Source organism: Tubulanus polymorphus, chromosome 9 (assembly GCF_964204645.1).
Source record: "Tubulanus polymorphus chromosome 9, tnTubPoly1.2, whole genome shotgun sequence".
NCBI lineage: Eukaryota > Metazoa > Nemertea > Palaeonemertea > Tubulaniformes > Tubulanidae > Tubulanus > Tubulanus polymorphus.
This window is the reverse complement of record NC_134033.1, coordinates 8,282,604-8,305,708: the sequence shown is the minus strand read 5'-3', so window position 1 is coordinate 8,305,708 and position 23,105 is coordinate 8,282,604. Positions and strand designations below refer to the sequence as shown.

Sequence of the window (23,105 nt, the reverse complement as noted above, 5' to 3'; positions counted from 1 at the left end):
AATGAAATGCATTTTTGACTTTTTTAATTTCTAGACTCAAGGCGAGACTAGTTCTCTAGGAGCTTCACGTTTGCAAATTTAATGATAAAATTCTTTGTCTGATATTTCTGAGGTTTTCATTCATAGAAATGTCTTTTTTCATTACTAATTATTTTTAGGGAAGTCGTGGTGAATTGATTTTACTTGGAACTGGTCTGGGATTGAACGGTCAACCCGGTGACTCTGGACGAGATGGACAAATAGTAAGAAAAAATTAAAAGTTTTTGCGTCGCCAGATTTCTGATTTAACGGTCCAAAAAGTTATTTTATCGCATTTTTCTCGTAAGTTATCTGGTAGATTAGAGCGGGTTTAACTGTCGCGGAGTGATATGTCCGCATTGACATTGGCAGTAAAGAATGGGGAACGGCCTCTTCTGAATAGAAAAACAAGATTATGTACCTCTGATTTATAAATATAATGTTTGAATATCACTGTTATTCCAACTATCACTAGCCATGGGATTAATTGGGATTAATTCTCAGTGGCAGAATACATATTGCTAGAGCAGTGGAATGGCAGGCCTATTCGTGACTGAACTCGTATAGGTAAGTTATGTGATTGTGGTGTTGGAACGCCTTTACTAAAGTTAAAACCATTTCATGATGACACGAAATATCAAACGGTAAACGGTAGGCTACCACCATGATACGATATCACCAATAAAGATAGATCACTTTATTCATTTTTATCAGAGTTGTTTATTGGAGGAAAATATCATTGTTAATTACTCCGAGAACAACCATGTTGTGTCATCATTCAGTTGACTGACAGTTTATTGTAAAATTCCATCGGTTCGGCTATATTCTAAGACAAGTTTTCACTTTTTTCACTCTGTCCGCCTTCTGCGCACTCAAAAGGCGGTAGCAGCCCGTTACACACTCGACATATAGATTCACATTGTAATGTGCGCTGGGAAAAATAACTCTTTTCCATGCGGTGAACACCACAACAGTGATTAAATTTACACGTTTGTTGTAAATTGCAACATTGCGATGGTTAGATAAGGCGTGATGCTGTTGAATCCACTATCAGTGCTGAGTGACGACAAGTGGGTTCGAGTCCTGCTGGCTCCGTGCACAGGCACTCTCCGATGGGTTTGGAATACAGTTGCTGGGGTTTTTGATAGTGTATCTGTGTTTTGAGTGGTTATTCTGCAATAAATCCGAGAAAAAACGTCATGGTACTGATACGTTTATAAAGATAATGGCCACTGGCTCCACACACGGCGACCTCATAAAACACTAACAAACTTCGTTTTTCAATCTAAAATCAAAACTTATATTTTATATGACACTTACTAGTGATATGACAGTTATATATCCTATTATTCCATCCAATTGTGAGACACTATCAATTTGTGAAACGTCATTAGTAATATAAAAGAAAAGGTAGAAAAGGTAGTTGACGAAGCGTGAGCGTATAGGAAAAACTTTACAGGCGTTGAGACGGCAACACTAGGTCACCGAACGTCGTTCAACCGCTGAGTGACCTAGTGTTGCTGTCTCAACGCCTGTAAAGTTTTTCCTTTACGTTCACGCTTCGTCAACTACCTTTTCTTTTATATTACTAAAGACGTTTCACAAATTGATAGTGTCTCACAATTGGATGGAATAATAGGATATATAACTGTCATATCACTAGTAAGTGTCATATAAAATATAAGTTTTGATTTTAGATTGAAAAACGAAGTTTGTTCAGTATTTTGTGAGGTCGCCGTGTTGTGGAGCCAGCGCCAGCGGCCATTATCTTTCTAAACGTATCAGTACCAAGACGTTTTTTCTCGGATTTATTGCAGAATAATGGATGAAAACACAAATACACTATCAAAAACCCCAGCAACTGTATGTATCCCAAGCGAGTGCCTGTGCTCCGTGCAGTGTGCGTGCAACACTTCAAAGGCTGTACTGTCATGAGGTTAAATGAACAAGCCAATAGGGTTAGTCTTGGGAAACCAAGATCCAAACGACGTAAAGCCAAACAAACAAAAAGACAAAAAAAACAACCATCAGCCGGACTCAGTGACACCAACACCGGCATCGCTCTGTGCGACGTTTTGCATGCGTATATTTGACTGGTTGATCTACGTACCTGTTATGAATCAGAGGATCTTGCAATTGCATTCAGAAAAATCGTTCTGTTATTGTTGTCCATTATTCTTCAGTAGGGCCTAACAGTTTGTGCGAAAAAATGGGTTTTTGGATCCAAATCTTGATTGGTATAAATATCTTGGCCAGGACATGATGGAAAACATCAGAATAAACTAGTTTTTCGCCTTTAAAACTGAATTGCATTATTGAGGTTTAACAGTACAAATAGCCTAGGCTAAATAGTTTGGCCGAAAAAATGAAATTCATTTTCAGCATAAATGAAAATCGTACTAACACAAATTGAACTTAAGTCTGTGGTCCTCCCAATCAACATCGTCATAGAACATTTGCTGTTAGATGTAAAACATTTTAACCACTTACCACGCTTTAATCTACAAATGCTTCAAGGCCCATGGGCCTCTTGTTATAGATCTAAATACAGAATTGCATTTGTTTTTGGAATTTTTGCTGATTTTTATTAAAGTTGCCTGCCGACAGTCCTATTTATTCCTTGTCCTTTTTTAGGGTCTACCCGGTATAAATGGCTCACCCGGTGAGAAAGGTTTCCCCGGAGATCCCGGGCCACAGGTCAGTAAATTTATTCAATCATTTGCCTACGATTCATCATACCTGATATGTTCCATTTGTAGCTGAGAACACGCATTGTCCAGACAAAATCATGTGCAATGCATGTAATTGACTTCACATCGAGTCGGAATATTTTGATCAGCTGGAATATATTAATTATATATAATATATTTCCGTAATGTTACTAGTAATTAATCACTGAAAGCACTATAATTTAAGAAAATCTTTTCATTTAAGTACATGAAGAATATAGCATGTATCATGATTGGTTTCCATAGATAAGTGACTGTGGGTTTTTACTAGATGTCCAATGAACTATCAAAAAAGTCACATTTGATAGAATTACCTTATTTCATCTGATAATGTATATATCGGTTATGTGGAACTTTTGATGAATCGAATTTAAGTACAGTACGATGTCATTAATTTTGAAGCATCATTTCAGGGTCCAATTGGAAAACGAGGTGTTCGAGGATTACCAGGGATTCCTGGTGGAGCTATCCGAAACCGAAAGGGAGGAAAGGTTTGTGTGAAAAATGCCTGGATTGATATATATATATATATATATATATATATATATATATATATATATATATATAATCTGAACATGAAGGCGGGATGAAAATGTTTTTTCAGGGTGACCAAGGAGATGTGGGTCCGCCTGGACCTCCAGGGCCGCCGGGCACATTACCGAGTACCAGTTTGCAGGGGAACCTAACACGTGGAATGAAAGGAGATAAGGGTGATCTGGGTATAAAAGGCCCAACTGGTCCGGACGGTTTCAAAGGTCGTCGAGGACCAGATGTAAGTATACTGACATACTCGTCTAGAAAAGATGACTTCCTTCGTAGAAAGATTGCTTTGCAATATCAACAATTAACTAAAAAACCTTTATGGTTATTCTTAAGGCAATTGGTGATGTGATAGGGGAATTTTATGTAGTCAGCCATTTTGTCTAGTATCTACATGTGAATCGGCTTAAGTTTTAATTTTCTAAGTTATTGAGTGGATCGTCTGATGAAATGTTTTTTTCTAGGGTTTGTCAGGGTTACCTGGTGAAAAGGGTGTGAAAGGAGAGGAAGGAGGCCCAGGGCGTAGGGTAAGTTGTGGAAAAGTTATTTTGAAAATGTTCATATGTCTCGAAGCATATAAATCAGGTGATGTTAAGCTCTGGCTCTACCCAGTTTGTTCACCGCACAGGGAGAGGATCGAATATTGTCCAAAATGATTTAGCCTTTCACAATTAACAGTTTCTCTCGCCCTGAACTGTGGAGAAAATTTGAAATATTTCACTTGCGGTGCAAAGTATAATGGACATACCGCCATACAGTATCAACTCCTAAGTATATATAGCTTAATTGTTGGTTTATATATACAACTTTCACAGATTTATGGGTCATTTTTGTCAACAGGGAAAGCGCGGCAAAGAAGGCCCGTCAGGAGCTATGGGCCGAAAAGGCATAAAAGGTGACACTGGTTCGCCAGGATCAATCGGAGAAAATGGCTCAAAAGGAAATCGCGGTCCCAAAGGTTTTAAGGGTGAAGATGGTTTACTTGGTGAACCAGTAAGTATGATTTTCTCGCCACTTGTTCTCAGGTTTTTCCAATCGCCATGTCCATCTAAGATGATAGCTGATTTTGTTGCATACATCGGATGATATCAAATATGTTTCACCGGCCCAGTTTAGTCAGCAGCAACATGCCAGGAAGGACTTAGTATGAACCGTGTATCAGGCCTATAGACTGACTTTCACTAATGATTAGTGAACACCAGAGCCGAGGTCAATTTGACAAGACAATTTGCTCAGGTACCTCGTGAGGTTAAATCTTACTAGAATTTTACCTTGGCTGATGGATTGTATGATTTAGTTGAAAAGAATTTTTTAAGTCACATTATGCAAAGTAAATTATATGAATTCTAGAAATTAGAAAAGGTCATGACATAATTTTCGAGATATTTGTGATAGCCGTTGTAAGTGTAACATTTGTAATTGCAGGGTTTATCAGGTGGTGGAGAAGCAGGTGGGGGTAGAATCGGGCCGCCAGGACCCCCCGGGCCGACTGGACTGGCGGGTGAGACCGGTGGTATCGGCAGACCTGGTAAAGATGGTGAGATCGGGTTACGTGGACCAAAAGGTGAAGACGGAAAGCCTGGTCTTGCAGGACAAGCAGGACGTCCAGGTTTCTCTATGAAAGGTGAACGAGGATTGCCAGGTAAATTGATTCCTTATATGTCTTGTGTTCTTATGGATGTTTACGGGGCACAAGGTTATCTATGTGATCATAGGAGGCATGTGTCCTGATTCAGTCATAATTAGTCCCAGCGGGCTATTGCGTTCACTGTTTGTTCATCCGTTAGACGGAATCCAGTTATTTTGGAAAGTTTAAAAGATGCTTCAACGCAATGTCTGGATATTTGGGCTACACATGAATCTACCCTCGACACATCTTCAGCCCAAAAGCTGGCACTGTCAGAATCAAGATGGCCGACTGGAAGCCATTGTTGTTTGCCAAAATCAGCATTTTTTCACATTTTTTAAGTTTTTGGGGAAAATTTTGAAGACACTTTGATCAATTACCTTGATCTTTCGTATATGTAACTGATTGTGAATGACATACAACAAATAAACCTGAAGAAAGGTACCTAGTGTCTGACATTCTACTGAAAAATTCCGGATTGATTCACCGCATAGTTTTTTCATAGTGAGCATTTTAGTATATGAATCAATTAAGACGATTGACAGACACGGGTGCGGTTATATCAGCTGTTGAAGACGTTTGATGTTAACAATGATTTGAACCATGTGAACGATGAAAACAGGGATAACAAACTAAGAACCACTGAATTTTTGAATTACATGTGATATTAATAGGCATCTGTGCTGGTTTTTCAAAAAGTTGAATCTTAATTGACTCCCATTGCATAGGCCTAAGCCAGGACCTCTGGAATTGAATTGAATTCGACACAGTAATTTGCCTGTAATTTGCGATGAATCTTTTTGAAAATTAGCTTGAAGATTGGGTCTGGCGAGATGTCCACCCCCCTATTGTGAAAAAAGGTCATTGGTGATCAGATATGGCTGCCATGGGGGTGGCCATCTTGAATTTCTTGTTTGCACAATGCAGCCCGCAATTCTTGATGGATTTAGATGGGGTAGGTAAGCTGTCCATGCCTATTGGATATGGAGGTCATCGGCTTTTAAAAATGGCCGCCTGGTCAGCCATCTTGAATTTCTAGCACGAAATGGCCTTCAATTATTGATGCATTTTGATGATACTAGGTGTAAGAATTTTGGTAGGTCAGATGTCTACTCCTTATTGAAAATTGAGTTCAAGTATAGCCGCCAGGGTTGCTATCCATCTTGGATTTTTTTTCAGCACGATACCTACACCAATTCTTAATGCATTTCTTCATGTAGTGTGATCTGTGGAGCAGCTAAAATTGGCTTGTCTCTTCATGTGAGGATGAATTAACAGAAAATTAACATTATCGCCACATAGCCTATACCATCTTAACTATTTTAAAACTTGTTACATTGTTACAATGTAGATCTTTCAGTAAAACTTTGAATACTGGATCATTCTTCTTCTATTGCGTCATGAAGGTATAAAGCCCGTGGGCCTCTTGTTTGGGGGAAGGGGACTCACACAAATTTCGCTGTGCTTGCCGAAAGGCTAAGCGGGGCACCATCTGCGACTGCTCCGCTACCTGCAGGGGATGCATGAAGTGGTCGGAGGAATTATGGGCTCACCAAATTAGCACATTTTACACATTTTTGAAGTTTTCAAGGGAAATTTTGAAGACGCTTTTATCAATTACCTTGATCCTTAGAATTTTGAGTCATGCAACTTCCTAATGGTTTGCCATTTTTCATTGCAATTTGTGATGGGTATTCTTTGAAAAGAGATCTTTTATACGTGATGCAGGTATTTTGATCAGTCATTTATAACGCAGTTGGCGGCCATCTTGGTGTCATCAGTACTCATTCGTAGGTGGAAAAAAGTATTTCCACATTATATTGATACCTAAGCATATTTTGTTACCACAATCAATTTCAAAGTTGTAGCTTATGACGTGTTCTATGATTGTGGTGAGTTTCAAGGTCATTAGTTTGTGTATATGGCCACCAGGGGGCATTGAACAATGCAATAACTTAGTATTTCTCTATTATATTCCTATCTATGCATATTTTGTTACCATAATCAGTTGAAAAGTTGTAGCTCATGACATGTTCAATGATTGTGCTGAGTTTCAAGGTCATTTGTTATTCCATATAGTCATCAGGGGGCATTGAAAGTTGAATAGCTTAGTATTTCCTTATCATATTGGTATAGACATATTTTATTACCATGATCAATTGCAAAGTTGTAGCTCATAACATGTTCTATGAATTAAGTGAGTTTCGCGGTCATTGGGCTTTGCATATGGTCACCAGGGGGCGTTGAATAACTAGAATAACTTAGTATTTCCATATTGTATTGGTAACTAGGCATAGTTTGTTCCCGCAATCAATTACAAAATCGTAGCTGCTGACATGTTCTATGAATGTGGTGAGTTTCAAGATCATTGGTTTTGTAAATGGCCACCATGGGATGTTGAACAATTCAATAACTTAGTATTTCCATATTATATTCGTACCTATGCATATTTTGTTACCACAATCAATTGGAAAGTTGTAGCTCATGACATGATCTATAATTGTGGTGAGATTCAAGGTCATTGGTTTTTGTATATGGCCACCAGGGGGGTTGTGCAATACAATAACATAAGTATTCCCTTATTGTATTGGCACCTAATTATAGTGGTAACTTGGCATATTTTGTTAGCACAATCAATTTCAAAAATCGTAGCTGCTGACATGTTCTACATGGTCACCAGGGGGCGTTGAATAGTAGAATAATTTAGTATTTCCATATTATATTGGTAACTAGGCATTTTTGTTACCACAGTCTATTAAAAAATCGTAGCTGCTGACATGTGAGTTCAAGGTCATTGCATTTTTTTAAGGTCAATGGATGGGGTATTGAATATTGAAATTGTTGAGCATTCGAAACCACTTCCCAAGTGGGCATGGTTTCCCTGGACCCCTAGTTTGAATTTGACCCCCATGGGATGTTCTAGAGGCTAGGTCCCATATTTCTATGAATTGCTACTAGCCCTACAGTTTTTATCAAATCAATATAAAACTTGGTACCAATGATCTGTGGGCTAGATCTCTTCTCAATTTTCTCTTCGTGTTCTATCTGGCTGAAAGACTACAATGATGTAGACCATATAGGCAATTAGATAAATGAAGAATGGTGAAGTATTATTATTAGTTTTCGATATCCAGTTTTGTTAGTTAGTGTGAATTCGGTAACAGTTCCTTTCTTCAATTTCTTTTTTAAAGAGTGATATCATCGAGCTCACCGTATGCCTTAGCTCCTCTCGTACATGAGTGATAAGGTTTCAAAAGTAATACTTAATGATTGTCGAAAAAATTCGAAATGAGAAGGTCTTGTCATTGGCTAAATATCATAATTTTTGTATTTAAGCTATTTTAGGGTTTTTAATTACAATTTTCGTCATCGTATTTGTTTATCAATGATTTACAACAAATTTGTTTTCTGCAGGAAACGATATGTTCATTAACTATCTCAGTGTAGAGTTAAATAAAAACCCATTGTAGGTATGTATTGATATGTTCATTGATGTACTTGAACTTATATTTGTTGAGCCATATATAACATTCATAGGATTATACATGTAATAAATTGACAAAATAAAACATTGACAAGACATTCATTAAACTAATTAACTACTTAAGTGTATACATTCTCCCTCTGCTGGGAGTCGAACCTGATGGCATTGCGAGAAAACTGGAAACAAGGTGTTTTCAGTCACCGGAAATACATGTGCTTTGTTACTAAATATAGACCGTCATTTCAGTGGGTACGTATTAGATCGCACCATAAACTTTTGCATAAACTTTATCGGGTGATCATATAGTGGATTGTCAGTTGAAGGAAATGCAACTTATTCTTGCTTGATGTCTTAATTATTTTAAAAAGAAAAATTGTGCACTTCTCTTCACCTGAAGTCACTCAAGTTAGTCACATTTTTTCTTTGAGCTGTAAATTTTTCTGTTCAGCAAAATCATTTCAACACAATCCGATAAGTAATCTAGCAATTATCAACATGATGATAGATTCTGTAAAGACAACACAATATTCAAATAACAACCATCAAAAAGGTTGTACTAATTTGGTCCACGTCTACAATAAAATCATTCCGAACCCTAGTCCCCGGGTGTAACATTTCATGTAACAATGCAAGACAACACCAATCTCTTAGCTCTTTAAAAAAATTCAGTTCAAGGTTCGATTAATTCTACTACAGAAATATAAAACCACTAAGCAAGCTTTCAGTACAACCATGTCAGCAAGCCCATTTTTATAAGTTCATTCTTGTTATGGTTAACATCAAACATAGTTACCAGGTACCTATACATAGTAACTGTGACTTCGATACCCTTCTTTAAACCAGGCCCAGTGATATTTGTTCTTGGTAATGACTCTTTTTCAGCGTTTAAGCCCACTTTTCATCCATTCCTCAGTTTTAAGGCGATGATTTCTGTATATGTTTGTTCATCTCGTCCACCAGGGGGATTGAATATGGATTAATAGGTATCTATGCATATTTTGTAACCGCAATCGATTGCAAACTTTTGGCTCATAACACGCTGTATGATTGTGGTGAGTTTCAACGATTTCTATACATATTCACTAACGGGTAGTTGCATAGCGGAATTAAAAATGATTGCCTAACACCCATGAGGGCATTAGTCAGAACAATTTTGATATTGTGAATGGTAAAAATCAATTGTATAATGCATCTCAATCCCACTTGAGAAATTGAATTGTCTAACACATTGTTTCAAAAATTCTTTTCTGTACAGAAAAATGGGTTTGGTTCTAAATGTGTTGTATACATATCTATATAGGTTGATACGTGTTTTTTTTCTCATTTGCTTTCTAGGTTTGCCCGGTATCGATGGCAAATCCGGTGAAACTGGTATCATGGGACCTCAAGGTCAGATAGGAAATAAAGGTAGCGTCGGTGAAACTGTTGTTGGTGAACAGGGCATTGATGGGAATCCCGGTATTGATGGTCGTGACGGTCTCCCAGGACAACGGGGTATTCCCGGCGATCCTGGTGTGAAAGGACTTCCCGGAACAGGTAACAAATCAATTCAATCAATACTCTATCTCTCATTTAGCTTTGCTTTCCTTAGCTATAGAGATCATTTCAATTGAAATGGTTCTAATGAAATTTCCTCAAATCTTTTTTGTCAGATTTCAAACAAATGGTCTCAGTATTATCGACCATGTATTAATGTAATTCTTAGAAGTTTCAACCCTAAAATCTTGAATCTTGAATCAACCCAGTTTTATAGAGCTGTATTAACTTAATCTGCCAAACTGAACCAAGTTTTGCGGACCAGTATTAACTTACAACTTCCGTTACATATGACATCTTTATGGTCGCCAGCCACCATATTTATATATTAACCCCCTATATATTAACTCCTCAGCACCTAAGCCATCTGGGTCCATCTTGTTGAACTGCCCATTCCCCAGTGTGCGAGTTTTTCGAGTGGCTGCACAAGAATGATTTGATCAGGACAGGAACTTAATACACAGATATTAAGTAGACATCGAGCATGTAAACATTTGAAATTATTGAGAATTTTAGCTTTCTTTCAATATTTTTGACTAGCCACACAAATGTTGAAATTGCTGCAAATCATGTTCTGGACCTCACACAAAATAGCAGACTTTCGGTGTCAAAAGGTCCTGATTTTGGTGGCTCACCGTGTCATACTTTATATTAAATAGCCCTATACTTTGTAATGATCCTTACTTGTTATCCATGAAAATGAAATAGGTAAGGAGCTATTTCGATCATATATATATGTATATATATAAGATGCCTTGAAATGCCTATTTTTAAGGTACATCTACTTCCATCCAGTGAGTCACTCATTAGAACAATGTTGTAATTGCCTAGGTGCTAACGGGTTAACTTAAATTTCTATCTATAAACCAGATCCTAGTGACATTCAAATATAAAAAGATGTTTTGAATATTTTTTCATTAGAATTCAAGTATTATGATAAAAAAGATCCTTTAGATAACACATGCTAAATTCTCTTGCTTGTGCTCCACTATAGGCATTTATGTTTTAATATACATGTTTAACAAATTTTCATAATTGTTTTTAGATAGGGTTAGAAAGGCTTAATACATAATTAATGCTTTTAATAAGTTGTTACCACACTGCTGCTGCTTTATCTACTTAATCGCTGTTTTAATTTATGGAGCTTTGAAAATCGATATTTCAACACCTCACATATTGAAGTGAATTACGGATATGTTGATTGATGTTCTATTATTGAGGCTCAAATGGTGCAATGTTGCCTATTCAGAGCATGGATATCACAGGTAGATCTAGGTGTGGTTCCTAGTGGAAAAGAAAGGCATTCCTAGAATAGAGCAGCCATGCCGAGTTCAAATGGGAGGGCCCTCTGGTGTTAAAAATAGATGAAAATGGAGATGATGAGTGTCTAATTTGCAGGTTTTAACGATATCTGTCTTGACAAAAAAGGGCCACCTCATTGGGAAGGTAGAGGTCCATACCCCTAGATTCCTATACAGAGCTGCCAACCTCACCGGTTCAAAGAGTTGTATGATATAACTGTATTTTACTTTACATGTTTTGAGGTGTCATAAGCAGAATATGTATCAGCTTTTTTACGTTGTTGTTGTGTTGGGCCGATTCAATTCTACACATTCCATGCTCAAAAATCAAAAGACCCAATTTATCACAGTTTCAAAAATTGTGCAAAAACTGCCTTCGCACCATGCAATATGACAAAATGAAATATATCCATGATTTCACAAATTCTATGAATCCTGAAAAAAAATTGTGCTATACATAAACCTTATCTAGAGTCGTGGTTTGCCTTAGTCTGATGTTGGAGGCTGAAAAAATAGATGTAAGTTCATCGAAGATTTACTTTAGTTGAATGTGATAGAATAGCTTTATTCTCCTGACCAAGATATACATATTAAGGAGGTCTAAAAAATTCAATCATAATCAACAAAACGTATATACATTGATAGAAATAGGTGAGACAAAAAGTAACGAAAATACAATGCTTTACGATTAAAAAAATTATAACTACGGTATACAAATTCTGAAAACCTTTTTACAATAGAAATTTTGAATAAAGTGATTTTTCATAATGCATCGTGGCTTTTGAGGAATTTTACAAGGTTAGATCTGGTAACTTCATCTTCACAATTTATTAGTTCACAGCATTTTACAGTGTTCGGGTGATTCCAGTATTTTTCCGGTATAAAACGCTTCCTCAACTCAGTATTTTGAAGGCAAACAAGTTGATATCCTATTGTCATGATCGCCATCTTGTGGGATAGTTGGTGCAGCGCAGTCAGGCTCCTAATTACTCTTGAAATCTGAGAAGGAATCCACCAACACAACAACTTGTTTAGCTTTGCATAGTCAATTTATTGTTCGTACATAGTTAAGAATATCGATTAGATTTATTTGTTGTTTTACGGCTTTTGAAATTGTTAGTGTTACTTGTAATATTGTACATCCCAAATATTCTTCTTATTATCCACTTTAGGGAAAGGTAAGTTTATGTTATATTATATTCAGTTGTATTGAAAAAGGTGACGGTTCCCTCAGAAAATCACGTAGTTTTAAGCCATGTTTAAATGTGAGATTTATGGTCACAGGAGTGAATGGCTTGTTTGCCCCTGTGGGTTTATGTGCTATTCCTTTAGACTTAACCCAAAGCCTAACAACTCGGTCGCTCTATGACCTGCAATTTGGTCTTAAGAACACTTATGTCACATCGTGAGGTTACACTCAGGTGATCTGAAATCAACGATCATTTTGAACTGAACGCTTTAATCATGTGATGTGTACATCGCCGTTTATTGGCTACAACCTTTAGATTGGTCTTGATTACGCACAGGTCACATACCATCCAAATTGATAATCGTAAGAAATAGTAGAACATGGCATTTGTGTCTTGATTCCTTACGATGTGTTCATTGCGTCAGATCTTATGCGACCGGAGTCAGGCTTAAGATCCATAATTGGGGAAGGTGATCAAATACAAGTGTGGATACCTAGCCTCATGCATTTGGGGATACCAGGCCAAATAAATACAAATGCGGCCTACCTGTGCTAATGGTGTATTCACCTGGGTTAACTGTGATAACTAAGCTCGGCTGACCAACTGCTCCACCGTCGCCTGTTACATCTACACATGGCTGTAAACTAGGTTTCATCTTTGAGTGTTCAGCTCAGAAATATTACTCGATGGTTTGTGTTTGTGACCCAATCAGTTTCCTAAATCATTGTATGTTTTCCTAAATCATTATATGTTTTCTGATTCCTGTTTGTATGTTATATGTATGTCCTTATTTTGTGGTGTTTTCCAATTTTTCATTTAATTGTATCATGCGTATTTTTGATACAATGTACTAACTCCATCCTTTAGATGAAATCCTACAATACCAGGAAAACTCTGAATTGAAATTTCACCTTATTGTTATCCTAGTCTCTCGAAGGAGTTTTCATTCCTGGGATCAAGTTCTGAAATCATTACGAGAATGAAAAAAAAACCCTATTCGCTGTAATCAAATTATTTGGACTATATAGATCTGTACTTAAGTTGAGTCGGAGAGTAACTAATTTTCGAGTCCAATGGAACTGGCTGATTTTAGCTGAGCCCATTGTACAACAAAACTTTCAAAATTGATTATGAATACCCCTCAGCCCTGTGTTATATACAAGGGTATTCTTCAGACTTTTAGGTCTATGCCATTGTTATTTTCTCAAATATACAATCCAGAAATAGATATAACCCCTGCCCCTGAGTTTGAAATATTGTCTGATACTTCATTTTTTAGGGAAAAAATCTTAATGATGTTTAGGTAAATATTGTATAGGGCAATTAAGATTAAGGCATTCTGGCAGCACCTTATTGACCCTTCTCTGGAATTTCCCACAAAATGATTCTTTAGATTTCTTATTCAGCGAAATTGTGGCCTTTTTTCGAAAAATTATCTTTGAATATAATGGGCACTCAACATTTTGAGAGTCTCAGTAAAGTATCATTAGATCTCCTGGATCTGCTGCCTGTCTTACCATGGGTGTCACTAGGAGGGTCCATACCCCTTATTTGAATTTTCAAACGTCAACGAACGTCAGCACATGGTCTGCATCCGCTAAATTAGCAAAATAATAATCGATACATGCAAAGTAAATGGTAACCAGTCTCAGGTTGCACTAGAGTGCGCCTGCTTGCAAGAGACTTTCAAAAATTTTCTGGGAAGGAACCCCAGACCCCTCTATTCCTAAAAACGAACCCCCCTAAAATATCCTGGGGATGCCGCTCATGCTTACTGGTCATTTTATAATCTCTCCTCTGCTTTGGTTTTGGTGTCAGAACATGAGTTTTCTCAATTAGGTACCAGCATATGCATTCAATTCCAGGTTTGATGTTCCGACCTGTACGCATCCCGCCTCAATAATCCTCGCTCATCCTTCAGGACCTGGTTTTCTACCTAATCCCCCACCCTATAACCTTGAGATTAAACCTCAGTTTTCAACTATATCCATAGATTTGTACATCAGCTAAAATAGTCTCACGGTGATCCTTTCCAGTCTGCTACATGTATTAAATATGTCTATTATTCATTTAACTGTTTAAGACTACATTTAAAGAATATTCAACAATAATTCAACAAATATGTATAAATTTTTAGAAAGTCTGTTGACTTGCAGTCATTCCCCTGGAAGCTCCCAGATCATTTCGAGACCAAATACATTTATCACTTATCACTAAGATTTATCAGTTTTATTAACATTTATCATTAAGTGAAAATAAAGGGAGGTGCAAACTCATTGGCAACGAAAACATACTTCAATGCTTTCATCAGACAAAGCAATGCTTACTGATTTCCTTACCTGATTGATGGGATTCCAGGGGAAGGTGTACAGTACTTGGTTAACTCATTTCTTTTTGTTATGATTACCAAACAGTTTTTGACTGGAAAGGTTTAGAAGGTGTATTTTAGCTGTGTTCACACGAGATATCTGTTCAGATGAGGAACAATAGACATCGGCTATTCAAAATAGACCCGGGTTCAAATAGGCTATCCGTGTGTTGACAAATAGACCCCACTTAAGACGTTCGCTGTTGGAATGATAATACAGTGCTTCTGGAATGCGTCTACAATGGCACTGGAGCTGTTATATAGTCAGCCTCTGTTCAAAATTGACCAATGAGCATTGCAAATAAAGCAGAGTTTGTTCACATTGCTAGCCAAAAAGGAACTGTGTCATTCCAATGTGCTGGAATGCAAATACGAAGAATCAACTGTAAATAGGAAGAATCAGCTACCGGTACTAATATATTCAATATGTATATTCAATTATATATTGTGGCACTGGTGACACAACCGGAAATACGAGTATATTTGTAGCCGGCAGCAAACATGTTATTCTAGATCATTAAGGGCCAATGATCTTTATCAGGATTATGAGATATCGTGATACATTGTTTTTTGAATAAATTTATGTATATATAGGTGGCCCTGTAGATACTGTGCAGATTAAGCTGTATCTATTACATTTAGCTCTACTAAAAACCATTCATATCTTGAGTTAGTAGAATTAATATTTGTATGATGTTTTCATTTTAGTGAGAACGAAGGTCGATATCATTTCACCATAATGATGTTTTGCAACTTATCCTAGATACAGGAAAAAAATACCACTTCATTCCGAGTCACAAAAATATATCGATTTAAGAAAAGTCTGAATTTACTCTGACTAATTTCATGATTTAGATCATAACCAGGATCCAGTTGCACATTTGTGAATCAAATTCTAACTATTGGCAACTGCGGTACTGGGTCAGGAAATCAGATTTTATAGTTGAGCCTTTTTGTCTTCAATATTGTGGGTTTCTGATATTGACCAGATACCAGGCCTTATTTACATACCGGTATATGTATCATACATCACATGGTTTCGAGGTGTTAATGAAAAGACATAAAAATTCACGAATGGTTTTAGAACCTTATTCATACTTTTGTAGTGAGCCTACTGAAAAGATAGTCCACTGCAGGTGCAACATAAACTGAAAGGATAGTATTTGCCTTACTTGTTTAGTATTTCTATTATTATTTGATTCGATTTTGTGAATTTCTAGGATTTCAAGGCATAGGTAAACAAGGACCGATTGGTGTACCTGGTCCGCCAGGTGATACCGGTGATGACGGGATCGATGGGCGTTCCGGACGCAATGGACTGAAGGGTATGCGCGGTAGAGACTGTGGAACTTGTCCAGACGGCAAGCCTGGTGCTAAAGGTGACCCTGGTGATCCAGGGTTTATAGGTATGGGATGAGTAACATTTGTTACATATGTTCTGATTAGGGTATCCTTTGTAGAAAATCACATTGGTAATCGCTTGATTATAGTCATTACCAGTATATGTGATAAGAGAACTGACATTGAAAATTGTGGCTATTAATTTTTCCATTTATCAGTTTATATCGTCAGGTATATTCTAAAAGCTTAACAGCTCCTCATATAACAATGTACCTTTACAATCGGTGAGAACATTTATTCTAAAAATTCATTCCTAGATGAGTCTATATGTGGGACCTCTTAAGTGCATGGAATTTAGTTATTTCTATGCACATCGGCTCATCTATAGCAGGGCGGATACAGGGGTTGCACGTGCGACCCCTTAAATTTGTCAAGTGCCCTTTTCAAAAAAATTCTCATAACAATACCACCCGGCCCGCTACAGTGCCCGCAAAATTCAACGTCGGGACCTGTGTCTGAGGTGAAAGGCCTGTATGAATTAGAATTTGAATCAATTGGGCATGTTATATTGCGAAAAAGGGCACATTATATTGAATCAATTGCCAAAAAGGGCACATTATATTGAATCAATTACCAAAAGGCACGTTATATTGTCAAAAAGGGCACATCATATTGCGGAAAAAGGGCACGTTCAAATTGCCAAAATTCAGAAAATGGCTCCAAAATAGGTTAAAAAAATTCTGTTCAGGGCAGAATTAATCTCCATAAAGAGGGCGCATTCAATCATATTACTGAAGTGCTCTAAAGGGTACGACTCAATGACTACCTATATCCAAAAGAAGCACGTTCAAATTGTAAAAAATCCTAAAAGGCACATAACATTCCCAAAAAGGGCACGTTGAATTACCAAAAATTCAGAAAAGGGCTCTAAAAATAGTTGGCTCAAAAACATGACTCAATAATTATCACATTCTAAAAAGGGCACGTTCAAATTGCAATAAATACTAAAAGTGGTATGTTATTGCCTAAAATTCAGACAAGGGTATTTTTTTGCTATTATAATTCCTCAGGTGCTCTGATAGGGCTTCAAATCAAAAAAGATTTCTTGGGGGAGGACCCCATAACCCCTCTTGATGGCTTCGCACCTTCGGTGCTCGCCTTGTTGTTGTGATACATGTAACGTTTTACGCGTTCTGGCATTTTGCCTAGCCTGAATGTACATGTACCCGTTATAACTGTTGGAACAACTCCTTCATAAAACACACAAAATGTATATCTATGTAAATATATGTATGGTGAGTTCATGTATTCTGGACGATCACTGGAGTTATACTGATGAATCCTCTTCTCTTGCGAATGTCTCCTCTCCATTTACGAATGAATCCTCTCCTCTTTTACGGATAAGAAAGAGATGTATCTCCATCTCCGGGAATGAAAATTGGTATTGTACACAATTGGGTAAGGTAACTGCTTTAGGCAGTATAGGCAGCGTTACGAAGAGTCCTCCTGCGTCCACATAACTATAATTAGTATAGTTAAGAAGGGGTAGCTGTACCTCCACAGGAAAAAGATAGTGTTCAATATTCCGAAGATTGAAGTGGCTTTAAAGGAATGCAAAAATCCCCGATTACACTCAGGTGTGCGGCTCCCGGAACTCGTACGGCTTGAGGTGAGAAAAGTTACCACACAAAGCATCACGCCTAGGGTTATTGGCCACTCAACGGGAACATGATACACAGTAACCGGCACACACCTACTCCAGACCCAAAATCGCCCTATCTCATTCTATAAGGGACTCCGCCTCAACACTCATTCCTCCTGCTGGCGTGACAGCATGTCCAACGCCACAGGATACAAAACCGACGAATGCTGCATCGAAGGACTTCAGGGCCTTATTCGATGATCCTCTACTGCCGAGTCGGCAGCACATCTGCTCAATCACAATCCAGGGGTACTCGCTCATACAAATAGCCACAAACAACCAAAATCAACCTAAATGACCACATGTTTAAAGGAAAATGAATCGGTGTACACTTTATTTTCATTAGAAATACACTGTACGTAATAACGGGCTAATCGACTATAACTGTTCTCTGACGTATTCTTCCACTACCGGCAGCTCAGCTCTATCTACGTTGACACTAAGTTGTGAGGCTCCCATCAGCTCAACGGGGCGTATCAGTGAGAAAGAGGGAAATAACTCTTGACTATATACACAGACTTAAGTATCCCTCACCGAAACTTTCGCGAGCCACGCGACTCAAGGTTCATCATACAAAACGTTTACGGGAACATATATTTATTTCACACTGTTAAATGAGGTCATCTCGCTCACCAAAACTGCAACTTATATACGATGTGAACACGACAACAACCGGGACTATACAATCATTAACTTCGGTCGACCCGCTACCCTGAACAAACTATGCGACCAGATATACTGGTAGGCCTACTACTATACGCAGCCAGGTATACGGACTACCCTGCGAGCAATACGACTTACCCGCCTCGGGTACCGCCACATTAACATTTCCCAATCATGTACTTCGATTTTAACAAAAAAATATATAAACTTGACCGCCGATCACACAACTATAGGCCTATCAGTACTTCGATTTCCGATTTCAAAATCAAACCCCCTGTTTCGCTCCCGGCAGGTGTGGTGGGTCTGTAAAGGACACTCAATCAGAAAATCAAACAGAATTTACCAACCAAATAAATAACAATCCCTATTTTATGATCAAACATTACATATGTAAACTTTATTTATCCACTTTTTCCCATATCATAGGACATTGAACATTAAAACAAAAGACTTATATAAAAGACACATATCTACCTCGGAAACATATAGGGGACTTGTTTTACTATATACACAAAAGTACAGCCGACTAAACTACGACGCGTACATATTACAGACCCTTCAACTAATAACGCGCCCATACGGCGCCACAGCCCTGCAGGGCGACCACACGACGAGATTTGACCACATACATCTTGAACATGACCCCACAATGGTGGAGAGAAGACTGTCTGAGTCGGCGAATTGCGCGCCTTTTATTGCGAGATTGCCGACTGCCGAGTGTTGCATCACGCTTTTTGTTGGTTCTCCGCCGTGTGAGTGACTGTGCTCGGTTCAGACTTTCAAAGTGCTCCAAATTCACCGATTTCTATCAAGTAAACATTTCCTAAAAGCTTCTTTCTGGGGTTAAACTAGTGAACCAAAAAAAAAAATTTTTCCTTTGTACGGGAATGGAGGAAAGGGCGCGTAGAAACCGGTCTCGGCAGCTGGCGCGCACTTCAAACCCTGGATAAAACACTCGATCTATAACTTCTGATTTCTTCACCATCGTTTTAGTGTACGTAAAAACTATTTAATATTCACAACTATCCATTCCACCCAAAATTTTGTTACACATATCCAGACAGGTGCCCCCTTGGATTTGGGCCTGGACGTATCGGCCCCACTCCGCGCGGTTGCGCCACCGCGCGGGATTTACGCCAAGCAGCAAACTCCACTCTCTCAGTGGCCACTCTCTCAATTTTCAGTGATAGAAATCGTGTGTGCATTTCAATTATTTCGGCTGTTAGGGTTTTAAGGCACAATATAAGTTGATGATGTGATATGGCGATGTTAATTAATGATAATTCCGCAGTGAAGCTAGTCACGAATGGTGCCGATTGAGTGTACAGCTGCCAAAAACACTGAAATGTGTGTAGTTGCGTAACTATTTGCAGTGGATTGCAGACGAAACATGAAGCCTTAACGGCCGTTTAAAAAAAAAATTATACCAATCGCAATTGTAAAATAAAAATGAGATTCTAGAATGGAATAGGCCATTTCTAGAATGTTATTACTAATTATTAGTCAGTGCCGAATGTTAGTTTTTCAACAATAATGAGGGGTGGTAGGTAGTCATGCAATTCAAGTCATCATTTATTACACGTTACTTCCGTGTTGTTGAAAATCACGCGAGTCCTGGACCAAACCCCATTGAACAATGTGATCTGTGTGCTGGCCACAAATGCACACAGATCACACTACACTACCCATTACACACTCCAGTACCCACAGCTTTCGTACATCCATCCAAATATTTAGAGTGTCTTTCTTCCTGGATCCGCCCCTGTATAGTATATTTAGTATATTTATTTTTCATAACTCATAGATACAATATAGCAGACATGGTACAACATTTAAAAGACTGTCTGATATGGGGTTGAAAAACGTGTATTATGCAAAATTAGCAGGTTAAAACTTTGCACCCATTGCCTCAAATGGTTTAATGTATGATTTCATTTAGTGTAACAATTTGAGGTTCAAATCATAGAGATTAAAAAAGATTTTTCTTGCAGATTAAATCCTACATTGTAAAATTTTTCATACAACCATGAAAATTTATTCATTACAATTTATTTTATTCATTATGATTTTAATTGAAACGTGCAGTTCTTATTGATATTTCTTGGTATCAGAATATATTGAAATGCCTTGTTTGAATGGCCGTGTGTGTTGTTTGTAGGGCTACCAGGGAAAAGAGGTTCTCCGGGACTCACAGGTGAGCATGGAACTAAAGGACAGAATGGTCGACAAGGACGAGAAGGTTTTCCCGGTTTAATTGTAAGTCACTATTTTGGATAATTAAGATAAGTCAAAATTCATAAATTCAATACTCGTAATGGTCTTATAATTCTTGAGAAAGGGCACCAAAACCAAAATACATGTATCCTCTATTCCTTCTCCATTCCTTAATTAACTAACACAGTCTTATAGAACTTTTCTGGGTTAAGGTCATTTACCTTTATACTGTTATTCTCAAAGAATGTCACAAAAAGCGGATTGTAAAAAAGTGTGGTTGATTAGAAAAAGGGCACTCGATATTTCGGCCGTAGTATGAACTACATGTACCACCTGTACTACAGTATCAATATGCTCTGAATGCTGTGACATTTCTCGACCGTAGTATGTATGTACTACTGCATTACGTTCTGGACCTTCCTGTTGAATTCTGTAATGTTTCTTCAAGGAGGGACCAAGTAAAAATCAGTTCATTTCTGCAGATTCAACTCAAAAGATGAATTTCAGCTCACAACTGCGGGATTGGATTTTGGACTGAGTGTTTTTGAGGTCAAGAACTTTCTAAATGCCAACATTGTGGCGATTATTCTTTATTAGTTGATTTGAATTTATCCACATTTAGGGTGAACAAGGAGATGATGGAGATCCGGGACTCGAAGGCCCGAAAGGTTTACCTGGAGAATCGATGGGTGGAGACAGTTTCCGTGGCCCAAAAGGCCAGCACGGAGAACCTGGTGATTCCGGGCTGTTTGGGGAAATCGGCGATAAGGGATTCCCTGGTGAGCCAGGATTCGAAGGCATCAAAGGTGGGAAGGTACGTGATTTTTGCAAATGATCAATATTGATATGGGTAACATGCTTTCATTTTTTGTGAGCGTAATAACATATTTGAAAAGAGAAGAAGAGGACCTGTTAAGTCCTGTAAGCACGCTCAGATCTAAGCTTCAAATATTAAAACTTCCATAAAATATCCTCAAGTCGGTCTAAGTTTACCTTATATATTCGCTGACTAGATCATCCTTTGAAAGGAAATATTAGTGAAGATAGATTCGGAATGGCAGCCGAGTTCAAAAGACATTGCCTTATACGTGTGTATGGCTGCATCGCTACAATGTCTCAGATGAATATAAGTCCGATAAGTCTGACAAAACAAGCGTTTCAAATCAAGCCGCATGGCCATACCTTGCGTTCTCCATATCGGATCAGGTCACAGCATTAGCCACGTTGGTGAAACGATGTCCATCCAGAGGCGTAGAATTGCTGCGATGATACGATAAACCAAGCATATGGAATTTACTATATACTACTCCTCAATATCGCTCCACCTGTATGGTGTTCTCATTTGCATAATAAGTACGGCGTAATTGATCTATCTTTCAGTAAATTGCCCATTAAACCAATTAATTTCATCGATGGCAAAGTAGCACCCCCACGCGCGGCACCCACAAGGATAATTGTATAAATATATATATTCTGAAAATTTAAAATGAATATAGGCCCCTATATCCATGTTCTGAAAATTTATGACCATATTGCATTTTGCATTTGGAATTTTGATTTGAACGTTCAATTGAACACTTGCCTGGTGTTCATTTGGTATCCCGACAATTGCCCCCTAGGAAAATTGCCCCTGGACAATTGCCCCCAAATTAAATCTTTTTAACCTTAAAATAACACAGATATTTACTTCAAATTAATTAGACTAAGTGAAGTGAACTAATTCTTGCTAATTACTCTAGGACTTCTTTTAAGTTTTTGAATGGCTAAAAATACACTAAAACTAATTCCAATAAATCAGCCATCGTTAACTAATGCACCAATAAGTGGACTTATTAAGTTTCCTTTAATTTGGTAAGTGAATTATAATTACACAAGGACTGATTTAAAGTTTTTGATTTGCACACAACATCAGTAATTCTATATCTAATAAATCTATATTCAATAATATACAAATGAATTTCTAAGTAAAGTATTTAGGTGGTGTTAATCCAAATCAAGAAGGATTGTCTGGGGGCAGTTGTTTGGGGGGGGGGGCAATTATCCTAGAATCTTTAATTAGATTAATTGTCAGAATCGAACCCTGGACCAAAATGGCAGTAATTCTCAAGAAATGTTCTTCTTTTAACGTGTCGATTCAAAAGAAAGAACTTGCTGGGTTCGAGTAGAGATCTGTTTGGATGCGCCGGTATGTCCAAAACTTGATGCAAATCATATATTTATTCATATATCAAAAATGGTACAAAGCAATGACAGCGATTCAAATCTATGAAAACCAAAATTAACCTTAAGTAGTTGTAATATTTGAGAACAATTTATTTGTCATTTCTCTAGATTAATTTACTTATTAGTTAATACAAAATAAGGAACAATTAACAAACTTGAAATACGGTGC

The 23,105-nt window shown here is 37.7% G+C and overlaps 1 protein-coding gene across 1 annotated transcript in view; it reads left to right on the top strand.

The window, feature by feature from the left end:
* LOC141911379 (uncharacterized) overlaps nucleotides 1–23,105 on the top strand; it is a 93,877-nt gene that overhangs the window by 8,504 nt on the left and 62,268 nt on the right. The window contains exons 7-17 of the mRNA XM_074802378.1: nucleotides 159–242; nucleotides 2,653–2,715; nucleotides 3,161–3,238; nucleotides 3,352–3,519; nucleotides 3,752–3,814; nucleotides 4,128–4,280; nucleotides 4,713–4,929; nucleotides 9,734–9,934; nucleotides 16,014–16,199; nucleotides 20,658–20,755; nucleotides 21,336–21,527. Coding sequence (XP_074658479.1) covers nucleotides 159–242; nucleotides 2,653–2,715; nucleotides 3,161–3,238; nucleotides 3,352–3,519; nucleotides 3,752–3,814; nucleotides 4,128–4,280; nucleotides 4,713–4,929; nucleotides 9,734–9,934; nucleotides 16,014–16,199; nucleotides 20,658–20,755; nucleotides 21,336–21,527 — 1,503 coding nt within the window. The remainder of the gene's footprint in view (nucleotides 1–158; nucleotides 243–2,652; nucleotides 2,716–3,160; nucleotides 3,239–3,351; nucleotides 3,520–3,751; nucleotides 3,815–4,127; nucleotides 4,281–4,712; nucleotides 4,930–9,733; nucleotides 9,935–16,013; nucleotides 16,200–20,657; nucleotides 20,756–21,335; nucleotides 21,528–23,105) is intronic.